We start from the raw sequence: 13,929 nt of genomic DNA on the forward strand, positions 1-13,929 counted from the left end.
CCCCTGTATCTCATCATGCCCCACAGGTGACAGGAGAGGTAATTTTACGGAAAACTGAGCAATCCTTCAAAAGAAACTTATTGAGAGATGCAACGGCTTCCGCCCAGGGAGGTTGGTGGGTTGCATATGACTTTGATGAGGATTTCCCTGGAAGAGAACTAGGATTACAGGTAAGCAATTTATCCTTTTCTTCCAGGGGGTCCTCTTCAATCAGACCCCCCTTCCCGCCCCACCCCCCCCAGGATACTGTGGCATGGATTAGCAAATTGTGCGGCACAAATGTAGACATTTTGCGGCATTTTTGCAGCACTTTGTTTTGCTATTCTGCATAAAATAATGCCTCCCAGGGCCAACCACATGCCCGATTTCCACGATGATCACCTTCAACTCTCTGCCCCCAACCTGCTGGTATCATTGCAACCCTCAATCATACTTTTTGTAATACATGAAGAAAGAATCGTGTATTAAATGCTAGATGGCTAGTGAATTTTCACAGGAAGCTACGTGCAGAGTACACTAAATGGAAGTAGGAATATTTCAGATGATGTCTGCAGATTTATAAACCGCTACTGATGATTACTGATTGAAAAAACGAAATGCGCACTATTGGGGTGTCCTACATCTAATTAACGTATGCTACACAGCCGTATGGCTGTGACAAATTATACCCTAGCTGAATCTAGATAACATGTACTTTACACCCATGTAACTGAGGCAACAAATAAAATAATTACTCAGACTTTAAAGTGAGCAGTGAGTTTAAATAACAGCAGGGGCCAATGTACCAACTTAGCTAACACTGGTTATCATCCTTCATATCAGCGGCTTCTTTACAGATGTTTGTTCCATTGCGTCCCATTGTAACTCCAATATCTGCAGCTTTCAACGCCACAGCACCATTTACCCCATCTCCAGTCATGGCCACTACATCACTGTTGTTCTGCAGAGACTTAACAATTTTCAGTTTATGTCTAGGGCTGGCTCTGTAAAACACGGAGACATTTAGTACAATTTGTGACAAAACGTCCAAGGCATCAAGTTCTTCACGGGAAAAGGACTGAGCCTTTGGAATACAAGCCCAGGTGGCTGGCAATAGCTACTGCTGTCTCTTGTGGATCTCCAGTTAACATTTTGATGGTATCCCCAGAGCCAATGAGCAGGTTGATGGCTTCCTTCACACCAATCCGTGGAGCATCAATCATTCCCACAATGCCAAGGAAGGTCAGCTGCCCTAGTTCAGGTCCAGAAGCTAAAGCTAGCACCCTGAGTCCTGAAGAAACCATTTATGGCTTCTCTTGATGGTACAGTTCCCGTTGTTGATTTGTCAGTGGCAAATTCTTCCCTTTCAAATAGTAAGTACTGCAGCATTGAATCACTTGCTCAAAGGCACCCTTCAAAAAGCAAATCTCTTGTTTATACTGTTGTGTTCTGTGCACACGTTTGACAGCCACCCATTTTTGATCCGAGCTGAAGGGATACTGCGCCTTTCTAATGTAGTCTTGTTGGGGGCCTTCAAGTCCCATCGTCATAGCAAGGGCAATCCAGGCTCCTTCTGTTGGCTTTCCCATCAACGTGCCGCTCCTTAATTCTGTATCACTGCATACATATTCTGCCTCAATGTTAGTGAAGGATTTTATGCTGAAGCCATGAATAACATTGCCTTCATGGATCACTTCCCCACTTCCATTGTAGCCAACCCAGTGACCTCTGCATGCAGTCCACCAGAAGTAAAGATGCAAGTAACCGTCATTTCATTCTTTGTTAGTGTCCCAGTTTTATCAGAACAGATGACTTTGCAGCAACCTAGGGTTTCCAAAATGGGCACATTTTTCACAATTGCTTTCTTCTTAACCATCGTCATAACACCAAGCGCTAGTGTCACTGTTACTACGATCGGCAGACCTTCAGGAATAGCAGCCGCATATAAACTCACACCAATTGTAAACATGTCAAGAATTTGCTATCCTTGCAGCCAACCAGCCAGCATGATAACATCTATAATACCAAAGGAGTACAGAGCGTTTCTTTCTTAGTGTATCCATACTCTTCTGCAATGGTGTCTTTGGAGCTTCTTCAGACTGCATCAATTTAAAGACTTCACCAAATTCTGAATTTTCTCATGTTCCAATAACAATTCCCTTTGCTTTCCCATCTCAGACCAGTGTTCCCATAAAAGCGAGAAAGCTTCTGGTTACCGGGTACTGCGTGCGCCTGACAAGTGAAATATTTCTTTGCTCAATCAGGAAACAGTCAGGACAATAAGTGAGGCAAAGAAAAAGCATCAGAAAGGATTGCAAATATCGAATAAGGCTAAGGTACATCATAGTGTACTCACCCGAGGTTGTTGCTGCATTAGCTGGGGTATGGCACCACCCAGTGGTAGCCAGAGATTCAAACACCAGTGTGAAATGGTTTTGGATATTCGTGCCAAACATGAAGATAATATAAAGAGTTGCTTTGCTGCTGAAGACACTGAGCCGCCTCTGAAGTTAGTGGCGCTCAGTGGGGAGGGCAAAAGCTCAAAATTTCACGGGCACTTATGGAAAAAGAGCGGCTTTTTTACAAAAGTGCCAAATTTGCAATCTTTTTGCAAATCGCGAAATCTTAAAGGGTCTGATCAATAGTCATAAGCATTGAATAGGATAGCAAGGCCATCCCACAAAGTGCAGATTCGGAAGCAAAAAGCAGCTCCAACACTTAACCAAACAGATTCCTCAAAGAAGCTTGACCTACTGAGGTATCTGATTTAGCATATGAATCCAGACAATAATGCCTAGTAAAGTTATGAACAGATTTCCGTGTAGCAGCTTTACAGATTTTGGAAATAGGTACATTCCTTAATAGAGCTGCATATGCACTTTTCCCCCTTGAAGAGTGTACCCTGAGTCTAGCAGGTAAGGACCTCTTAGCTAACTGGTAGAAAAGGAGAATACAACAAACTACCCATCTAGAAATAGCTTGTTTAGAGGATGACAAACTTGTTCTCAGTAGACCATAGTTAACAAGAAGGTGATCTGTTTTCCTGATATCTTTGGTTTTAGCCAAGTAGAATTTAAGCCTAGAATTTAAGCCTTATTTTAACATCCAGAGAATGTAACAATCTTTCAGCTAAAATGGAGGTATTGGGAAACAAAGTAGGTAGAGAGATATTCTGGTTAATGTTAAAATCTGAGACTACCTTTGGTAGGAAAATGGCATGAGTTCTCATCACCACTCTATTGGAATTAAACACTGTGTAAAGTGATGGCAACAATAATAGTTGCTTTCCATGTGAGATGTTGCACAGAGGCTTTACATATTCGTTAAAATGAAGGGCCCATCAAATTAGAAAGAACAATATTAAGCTCCATGAAGGAGATGGAGTCCTAACTGGAGGGACCACCTTTCAAAGTCCTTCTAAAAAAATCTTTCCCCACTGAAATTCTGAAGAAAGATGTTCGTGAAGGAGATTTCCTATAGGCCATATTGGCTGCAAGGGGTACCTTAATTGAGGAAAGCTGTAGCTATGATTTAGCCATATGTATAAGGTACGGGATGACTACATATTCTAGTCGTGAAATTGGATTGTGAATATTCTGTGTACACCATAAATAAAAACTTTTCCATTTCAAAGCCTATGATTTTCTGGTGGAAGGTCTCTTGGCAGCTCTGAGAATGCCCATACATTCTTTGGAAAGGCCTAAATGTCAATTTTGGAAGAATTCAGGAGCCATGCAGTCAAGTTCAGGGATGGGAGGGTGGGAAGTAGTGTCTTTCCTCCTAACTTGAACAGATCATCTTGTCAGCATAGTACCTTCTTGTGAGGCCTCTCTGACAGGTGTAGAAGGTCCATGAACCACCACTGGCGAGGCCATTATGGTCCTATAAATTTCATTCTGGTCTTAGATTGATACAGCTTGAGATTCATGTTGGAATGAGGGGAGTGGTGGAAATGTGCAAAGAAATTTCCCTGACCAGCTTAGCAACAAAATGTGAAAAATGTCTTGTAACTTCATCATTGAGAATCCAGTTGTGATTTTCCTCGAAGTGCTGACTGAGAGAATCTGCTTGCATGTTTTAAACACCTGGCAGAAAAATGGCTGTTATAGTCTAGTTTCTGACTAGTAGCTATCTCCAAATGGTCCAAGCCTTGAGAGACAGAGTGAGTTCTTCCCGGTTTGTTCAGGTAAAGCATAGTTGTAGTTTTGTCTGTCTGAACAAGGAAGTAATTTGTTGTGATCGCTGGAAGGAAAGATCTTAAAGCAGGACGAAATGCTCTCAATTCCAGCATATTAATGAGGTAAGTCTTTTCCTTGACCAGCCAAACACCCTGGGTTTGAAGGTAGCTCATGTGAGCACCCCATTCCTGGAGAGAGGCATCTTTAATTAGTGTCTGCCTCGGTGGGTCCTGATGGAACGGTAATCCCACCATTGGTTTGTTCTGATGAGACCACCATGGGAGAGACTGGTGTGCTACCTAGGGTAATGTCAGCTTGTCTTCCTGCAGTTGGAGAGTTGATTCCATTGCTCTTTCAGGAATTGCTGCAGAGGCCTCATGTGAAACTCCTGTTTCAGGAGGTAATGTAAAAATGCAAGAAGCCTTGCAGATGGATGGTGAAAATGCAGAATATTGAGACCACTCCGAAGGATGCACTCTTGTAGACTAGGTTAAAATGTGGCCCTCCAAGGTAGTGCAATTTTGTGAGTTCCTCGACACAGGTGTGAAAATGTTACTTTGACCGCTATGGTGAGGAACTCTATCACGCAGTCGTCCAGATAAAAATACACAAAGATTTTCTGTTTCCTTAAGAATGTTGCGATCAATGCAATACATTTCTAAAAGGTTTGTGGGGCTGATTTGAGGCTGAATAGTAGTACTTAGTACTGATAGTGCTAGGATCCCACTTTTAAATGAAGACATTTTTAATGCTTTACGGAATTTGGAATGTGGAAATATCGATCTTGAAGTTGTATTTGGTGAAGGGCCAGTATTTTGAACCTTTCTAGTCATATGAATTTGCTGAGCACGCTCGGGTCTTAGATGGGTCTGAACTCTTGTTTCGGTCCTTTCTTTTTTACTAGAAAGTAACATGATTACATTCCTGATTGCCTTTGATCACGCAGAACCTCCTCTATGGCCTCTTTTTGCATTGTGTTGACGTCCAACTGCAAGAGGTCTAGCTGGTACTGGGATACTTTTGCCAGAGGAACAGAAGGATAAAGCGACCTGAATGAAGACAATAGCCCTTCTGCACAATATTTAAGACCCATCTTTTTATGATTGACAGCCACTCTTCCAAGTGAGTTACAATACTTCACCCCACCGGAGCAGGTAACAAAGAAGGGGGAAATATCAATTATTTTTTTTGCGGGAGGACTGTTGTTGTGAACCTCTTCCTCTTGATGTCTGTGAGGATGGAAGTGTGTCCTTGCCTGCTGCTGATGTTGCCAGTGAGGGGTTTGAACCCCCTGCTGGAAATATCATCTGTCATAACGTCTATACCTTCTGAGGAATTCCTTTTTCTTTTCCATACCAAAAGCCTTAAGAGTGTCCAATTCTGTCTTCATTCTGAACATCTCCTTGCCCGCATGGGCACCAAAAAGGGTGTTACCTGAGAATGACGGGTTCATGATTCAGTGTTGTGCCTCTGGCTTCAATCCAGACGATGATCCTCTTGCACAGATGCCATGTGCATAACCCTGTGCCGCTAGAGCCAACACATCCGCAGCTTCACATAATAATTTCATTTGACACCCGGTCACCCTCATTGAGTATTTCTATAAAATCCTGCCTATCCTCCTTAGGCATTTCCCCATGAACCTGGCTAGTGAATCCCATTGAGATCTGTCATATCTCCCAAACAAAGCCAGGTCATATCTCCCAAACAAAGCCAGGTCATATCTCCCAAACAAAGCCAGGTCATATCTCCCAAACAAAGCCTGTCATATCTCCCAAACAAAGCCTGACATATCTCCCAAACAAAGTCAGGTGGAATCAAAGAAGAGGAAGCAGCAGCAGAGTGTGATTTCCATGCGGTCACCACTATTACGGAATCAGGAGAAGAATCCACTCTTAGGAACAGAAGGATCTGATACAGGGCCTCGTATATTTTAAGGATTCGAGATGGGGCAGTTCTTAAAAATGCTGGAGTTAAAAATGCCTATACTGAAAAATCTAAGAGTCCTGAAAACAGTGGCAAAAGTGGTCTTGAGGCTGTACTATGATGCAGCATTTCAAAGATCACAGATAAAGTCATTGTAGTGGTTGGAATCTCTAAATGCAATTTTGTTACGACTTCTAATCAGGACATCAATGAAAGTTAAGAGATCATCCACTGGTGATACTCTTGCTGGAGGTGTATCTGAGAGCATAGAAGAATAATCTTGCATGAGAAGTTGTAAACTAAGAAGGTGATCTCCTATGTCTGGATGCTTCTGTTTGAGATCTTCTGTATCTTGACTTGGTTCTAGATGTTGATCTAGAACAATGACGTGTAGGACTTTTTGACCTACTAAGTGATGGCTGCAGACTCCTGGTGAAGATGGCACTTGTGGTGTGACCCATGAAGGAATATATGTGAATATTCTGAGTCAGAAGTAGGAGGCACAGGTCTATTCCACAGACTTTTCAATCACCATGGGGAGATATCTAGCAGGCGATAGAGGTATAGATTCCACAAACTCCACTGAGACACATTGGACTGCTAGTGATTTGGATTGTGGCCTTTCCGCAGCATTGGAAAGTGTCTGTCTCTCTCGACATCGATGAATGCTTCTCTTTCGACGTTGTGCGTTTTTTTCCACAGACCTCGACTTCGACATTGACTACTGAACTGACTTTGATGGATGTCTTGTAGATGTCAGCGGGGGCCTCAACAGTGATGTTTGCCTCAACACCTTACAGTGAGACTTTGACGGCGATGATTGTCGCCTGGCTGTCAAAGCCGACCTTAATGGGAATGGTTGTCTCGGTGCTGAGGAGTGTCTCGATGTCGACTGATGGTGTCTCCTTGCCAGGGATGCGGCTCTCTATGTCGAGCATCGGGTGTATTCCACTGTCGAGTGATGAGTTGACCCCACCTTCAAAAGAGGCTTCAACATCAAAGGTGAGCGTACCCATATTTTTCTCTACATCATACCTCTTGATTTTGACCGGGACTGCGTTTTGAATATTTCTCACGCAATCTACTTCTGTAAGGGATCTTTGGGATGAGAGGAGGGCTGTTTGGAGGAAGACTGGTGTTCCCCAAGGCCTCTTGGTGATCCCGATGATTTTCTCTCTAGAAGTCCATGAAGTCTGATCATCGTCCTGTCCTTGAGAGAGTGCCTGGATAACTTCTGACAGTGAGGCAGGTGTCAGGATGGTAGGAATCTCGCAGGCAGACAATACAGACTGAGAACGGATCAGTCTGAGCCTTTTTCTTCCCACAGGAAGCATACTTCAAAGAAGCCTAAAGGCAGATTCACAACTCCTGTCAGAAAAAAGGTTGTCAGTACTGGCTAGTATCATGTGAAACTTTAAAAAATGTTTTATAAAGATTTTTCTGGTAATTTATGTCCAAAAAGTACAGCTCAGTGCTCCAGGATTCTAACGGAGCGGGAAGAATTAACTTGACCTGTCACTCGTGGGGCATGATGGGATAATGGGGGTGCTGTGAGGTTCTTAAAGGTACAGTGCCAGTTTTATGTATTATTCTTTAAATGGCAGCCTGTTTGTTAACAATATTTCATATTCCTTTTCCTTTTCAATAAAAATGTGTGGAAGTCTTTCAATGATTAGGTTTTTATTAATAACATGTATTTAATTATGTAGCTTTTAAAAAGAAAAGTAAATGTAATCTGACCATTCTTTACCCTCTTTATAGGCTGGAATTATATATATATATTTATTTTGTTACGTACAGGGTTGGCGCATATATATTTAAGAAGTGTTCAGGGGTCTCTGCACGTGGGCGGGACAATTCAATACTTATGACTATTGATGAGGATCCCCTGGAAGAGAAATTTTGTTCACATAGTTGAGATCTGATCTCTCACCCTAAGTATCCAGTTAACCTATACATTTATCCGGAGACAATGTAAAAATCCTAAGAATAGCTGCAAATACTTATTTATAAATGTTATCCTCTTTGCATACTTACAATGCTACTATTGCACCTTTTAGCCACATGAATTATAAAGGTTAGAAGAAAGTTCCTTTCATGTGCCTCAGACATCAGCAGTATTAACTCTTTGTAGAGTGCCACTATTTGGAAGCAAACTGTAGTGATTACACAACATCAGGTAAGTGTAAGAGCACTATGTTTAATGACCGTTCGTCTCCACAGTCTCCAGGGAACTGTCACAGCAGACCCTGGATTTCAAACAGCAACATTACATAGCTCATAAGATGACATCACAACCAAGACCAGAAGGTAAGCAAATTACTACACAAAACTCATGCCCCTCTGGCCACTCGCAACAGACCCACAGATTAATGAGGTTTCACAATTCAGATTCCTTAAAAGAATGAGGTATTCCTTGAAAATGCTAGAACCCAATATCACAAAAGGGGCTACGATTGCTGTTATAGCGTCACTGCACATTAGAAGCAAGACTTGCGGGTGAGTAGGAAACAACCTTCAACAATGAGAACGCCCACTCATAGAAACACCAACAGAATAAGAGTAGACAATTAGGGAATTAAGAGCTTTACTCACGTTCTTGTTCCTCCATTGCTTCGTTATTTACAATATCCACACAATTCTGGACATCATTCCAGCTCAAGTGGCTTAGGCCCTGAGATAAATTCTCAGCTTTAACAGACTGCAGTGTGGTTGCATAGCTGTTGAAAAAAAAGAGGAATGTATAAATGACTGTTTTGTGAATGGAATTTTCTAGGTACATATCCCACTACAAATTCAATCATGGCACAAGTGTCGTCCTCAGAGTTAGCAGAGTTTGGGAATGCTATGCCACAAGCCCCATGTCGTCCAGTACACGAATTAGCCTTGGTTGCCTCATGGACTCGAGAGCAGATTGAGTCGCAGTAAAAAATAATCCGAAAATTAGGGGCCTTCTATTATGAGTTGAAAAAGAACCAAGACACGGATGGCTTGAAATACGACCAACAGGCATTATGGATGTTGATTTAACAAAATGTAGTTCTCCAACAAATAAGTATTCACTATTATGTGATCCAGGGTATGCCTAGTGCTCCAACATCTGTGAATAAAGGGACTTAAGTCTGTATGTAGGAAATTTAGGACAAGTGTTGAGAAAAATTGGAGATGAAGTCATAACCTGCGTTAGTGTTTCTTCGAAGTAGCAGATCTGGGATGTATTAAGTGTGCGTCAGGCCACTGAGTGTGGGCAATTGGCACAACGTACTGAACAGATGAAGGAGATAGATCATTGTTGAGTCAGCACACAGCAACAGTGGTTTGTTTGACTTAACAAGATTTACCTATGGGTCTTATTATCACTATGTTAAGAAATAAGTCAATGCTTTCATTAAAGCCATCTCATCTTTGTACCTTTGTAGGCATTATTTATAAATAAGGCTCAGAGTTTCCCGTTTTTACTGATTTTTACAGATAAATAAATATAGACAGAAAATAGTGTTTCCGGTCTGTATTTATTTTTATAAGAGGAAAAATACAGAAAATGGTGCTTCTTGTGGGCGACCCTCCATGCTGTTTTTCATGACTCCCAGTAAAACAGCCAAGCAGATAGATAGCATAGGAAATTAAACATAGGTTGAGGTTTCCTAAATCCAGGCGTACGCTAACATATATTTGTATTATAATGCTGATATTTACCTGTAGATGTAGTGCTTTATCATATTTGTCTGCTCAATTTCTGAAATGCGATAGGCAGCAAGCTGTGAGTGCATGTTTATCAGTTAAATAAATGTGGAAATGTACCATTTTACGACTTCATTTATTCGCAAAACTTAATAAATATGGATAAATACCAATACGATGGCCCAGAAATAAATATGTATAAATGCAGACGGAAATGTTAAAAAAATAAATACCATAAAACCAGGAGCCCTATTTGTAAATTAAAATTGAAAGTTTCATTTTCTTTTCAAATTCTTTACCAGCGTGATAAAGATGCCCATTCCAAATTCCAGGCAGTTCTATCCAGACTAGTACAAAATTAAGCTAACAGTTCTTCATAAAGTAATTATTTTCTAAATATGCAAACAGTGGCGAAAAAGTGATTGACCTTTTAGTTCAGCAATGAGTCATCTGTCCTAAATAAAATTGAAACAGTCTACAAGTTGTCAACCTTAGGTTCATGAGAGTAAACTACAGGTTGCTTCCTGCAAAAGTTCCTACAAAAGTTCCTACAAATATAGAACCTTGGGTGGAATGGCACTATTGCTAGGCTGTCGGATAAAGTCAGGGCTTTACGATGCAATACCTCAGCGCTATGGCAGGGTGATATATGAAAAGCATGGTGTAGATGTAGGCTATCAAGACGGACAACAATGAGTAAAGGACGTAAGTGGAGTGTCCTGCAACGGGCAAGCAGTTGTAGACATTAGGGTTGCCTAGTGAAGAGACTGAAGATTGACCTGCAGAACAATTCTCCTCCTAAAGATTGCTTGTAATAAAACTATATTAATCAGTTAATTGATTAGACAAGTAACTGATGCACTGAACATTTCCTAAGCCACGCTAGTGGTCTTGGTGTTTAACAACATCGGAAAATCAAGCACTGAAGACTCCATCAGTCTGGTTTTAGTTTTTGTCCCGGCATAAAAACCCATGTTCAAGAGTATAGAGGAGTTCTAATTGATTTTTGGTGGAGACAAGTGGTGCATGGTAGTATTCCTTGACCTACCTGCAGCTTTAAGAACCATGGATCACAACTTACTTATATATGCTTTATGCACTGGGAGGGTAAAGGACGGTATGGTGTTGAACTGGTTCAGGGCCTACCAGACTAACAGGACACCATGCATTAACCCGTTCACCGCGGCGAACATTCCGTCGCAGTGCAGACGTTCTACAGAGTGGGTGGAGCTGCGTCGGCCAACGGTCGTGTGCAGCACCCGAAAGGTAGTGCTTGCGTCAGCCACAGGCCGACGCGAGCACCAAACGGGTTAGAGCAGGTGAATCTATAAGGCTCCCTTAACAGTTCCACTTCGAGTATCGCAAGTATCTATCCTAGCGCCCTCCACCACCATTATTCAACGTGTATATTGAACTTCTGGGAATGATATCATCCAATTCGGGTATAGACTTACACTAGTACGCAAATGATATGCAGCTATACCACAAAACTGATAGCACAAGTGACATTAATACACTATCCCAATGCACTTTCGATATAACCTCATTGTGGTCTTGGTGGAACTTAAAATTCACCCTTAAAAGACTGATTTGCTCCTCTTATATCTAAACAGTTCTAGGATCCTCCTTCCTGACTGGACTGCTACGTTACAGCCTTAAACATCATCTCCCACATCCCTATACATCACGTTGGATAGCTCCCTTAGTTTTGACATCTATATCAAAGACGTCACTGTGTGCACTAGATGTCATCTGAAGTTGATCCACAGCATCAGATCCTCCATCTCCAATCACAGTAAAAAGTTCTTAAGCCCTCTTTTTCTGTGTAGCCAGGCTGATCACTAAAACGAACAAATTTGACAAAATTACTCTTTCCAATCTCCCCAAAACGATTAACACGTAATTTTTTTCTCCACTTATAAATCAGCATGCACAATATAATACACCAATATATCCACCACCTCTACCCTCCTCTTTCTCAATCTCACAGAAAACTGAATCTAGCAGAGTCGAATCAACAATATTTCTTACAACACAGTTTCATAAATGCACCCCTATCTAGCACACCTCCTCAGGGAATGCACCCAGCATCTGCAAAGCCCTTACAACCTATATGTGCTCGCTCTGTATAACTCTCCAGGGCCAAATTAAAGGATCACCTATTAAACTTGGCCAAACATTGGTTGCTTTGGTCACATCAATAAACGTACCCTGCTATTGATAAAGACTTATGACAGTTGCACTACCACTGTATTGCTTCGGGCCTTAAAAGTATAGTACTGTATAGACTTTTCAGTTGTACAACTACAAGACACATTTAAGTCAAATTCTTGTCACCAAGTAAAGGTTCACGAGAGCTCCATGTCAACCTCACACCGCATCCATCGCGCTCGACTGTTTGCTACTAGCTAACCAGAGATTCAAGGAGGCATGGGACACCAACATTCTGCTGCAAACCTTTTATATTCCAAAGTGGTCAGATAAAACAGCTATTGCATAAGCCCAAATGCTTGCTTCCTGGTGTTTTTTTGAGTTATTGTTCTGCCTGGATGTGGCTGCATGTGATACAAAGGTGGTGTGAGAGGATCAGTTTATTGGAGAGCATCGCTTCCCCTTACCTATAGTAGACGCCAAGTAGAGGAAACAAACTGAGACTATGACAATGGTGTGCTGATGAATAATTCATTATTACCCATGGCATATTGCACTGTCTCTACTGATGGTTAGAGTGGGCCTCTGACAATGGAACTGTTAGGGCTCATCAGAAAAGTGCCTCCTGTGCAATTCCTGCTCTTTGTCCTGGAGACCAGTTCCCCTATCTTGCCAATGAGTGAATGCCACATGGAGAAGGTCCGAGTACTTGAAAACATGCTCTTTAAAGATGATACATTAGGTTTTGAATATGTGTTGCAAGTGGAGTTAGTCTATTTCTCTAAGTGTGGAAAGTATATGGCTTTTATTGAGTGACGGAATACATTGAATAAAAGTCCCTCATGCCTCCAGTCTGACTTGTAAAGGGCTCAGCACTACCCCTTCTGGCATGCCATGTGGATGACTCTACTATTATCCAACTGTCTTAGTATGCAACAAGTTTCTCCCCATCCTGAATGGTCTGCCATGTAACTGCCAATGCGTCCTGCCCTACCACGACTAGCTTTACATGCAGCCTTTCTGATACAATATAAGGTTGTCTCTTCAGTGGCACAACCAACATTGCATGCTTCACCCCCAATGACCTGATATGTGACATGGCTCTGCCCCGGGCTGCCGCACTTACATGGCCAGTGCCTCTTCCCTAGGTCACCAGTCGGAGCAAGATCAAATGACTTGTGATCTGATATTAGTCAGGTGTGCTAAAAAAAAAAGTTAAAAAGTAATATCTGACTGGGATGATGCACCTTCTCTTACTCTGGAACAGTTCTATGAAATTCTCTCCCTTTCGCTCTATATGCTACCCAGTCTTCTAGTTTTTTCGTAAAAACGTCACAACTCACAATTTCAAGCCCTAACTTGATCTCAGCATGACTTGAATTCTCACACCAGGTGAGAAGGGAAAGGGAGATGGCGGGTTGATTCCACCGAGAGCCTGCTCCATTCGGTTTTCCTACTCACCGCCACCACCACAAGGCCGGTGATTGTCGAGGCGGCGTGCGGGAAGCGGGAAGCAGTCCTTATACTGGTGTTTCTTCGGAGGATTCTCAACTGTATTGGCATTGGTGCCACATTTGATACCACCAATACCACTGCAGAGGAGTGTCTGCTCTGCAGAGGAGTATCAGATGTCACCGCAGCATTGACTGACACTGGCGGTCAATGCGGCATGGTACCCTGTTCACTACTTATAATTTCACAATGGTTCCTGAGGGAGTGTTTGCCTGGCGGACTCTGTGGCTTTTCCTGGACTGTTTTCTCTCTTTGCAGATGCTGCAGTTTTGGGGGTGCCGAGTATAGGGACTGGCATTTCTGGCTGTGCGCCCCCAGCTGTATTTGCGCAGAGCAATTTTTCAGGACACAGCGATGGCCGCACAGTAAGCTAATACCTCTCGAGGGACCTGTAGCACTCGAGGGGCTGCTAATAATCAGGGTTTAGAGCTTGCGATGCAACAGGAGGAGGACCTAGGATCTAACCCGGCACCCACACCCCTGTTTTGTACACCCACATAAG

General features: G+C 42.3%; 1 protein-coding gene and 1 pseudogene across 2 annotated transcripts in view; both read right to left on the reverse strand.

The window, feature by feature from the left end:
* The window catches only part of IQGAP2 (IQ motif containing GTPase activating protein 2), a 1,114,959-nt gene that overhangs the window by 359,926 nt on the left and 741,104 nt on the right, over positions 1 to 13,929 (reverse strand). For both annotated transcript variants that reach the window (XM_086960756.1, XM_086960757.1), the window contains one exon: positions 8,679 to 8,803. In XM_086960756.1, coding sequence (XP_086816882.1) covers positions 8,679 to 8,803 — 125 coding nt within the window. The remainder of the gene's footprint in view (positions 1 to 8,678; positions 8,804 to 13,929) is intronic.
* On the reverse strand, positions 794 to 2,171 carry LOC147726710 (calcium-transporting ATPase type 2C member 1-like; annotated as a pseudogene).

Source organism: Lissotriton vulgaris, chromosome 3_1 (assembly GCF_964263255.1).
Source record: "Lissotriton vulgaris chromosome 3_1, aLisVul1.2, whole genome shotgun sequence".
Taxonomy (NCBI): domain Eukaryota; kingdom Metazoa; phylum Chordata; class Amphibia; order Caudata; family Salamandridae; genus Lissotriton; species Lissotriton vulgaris.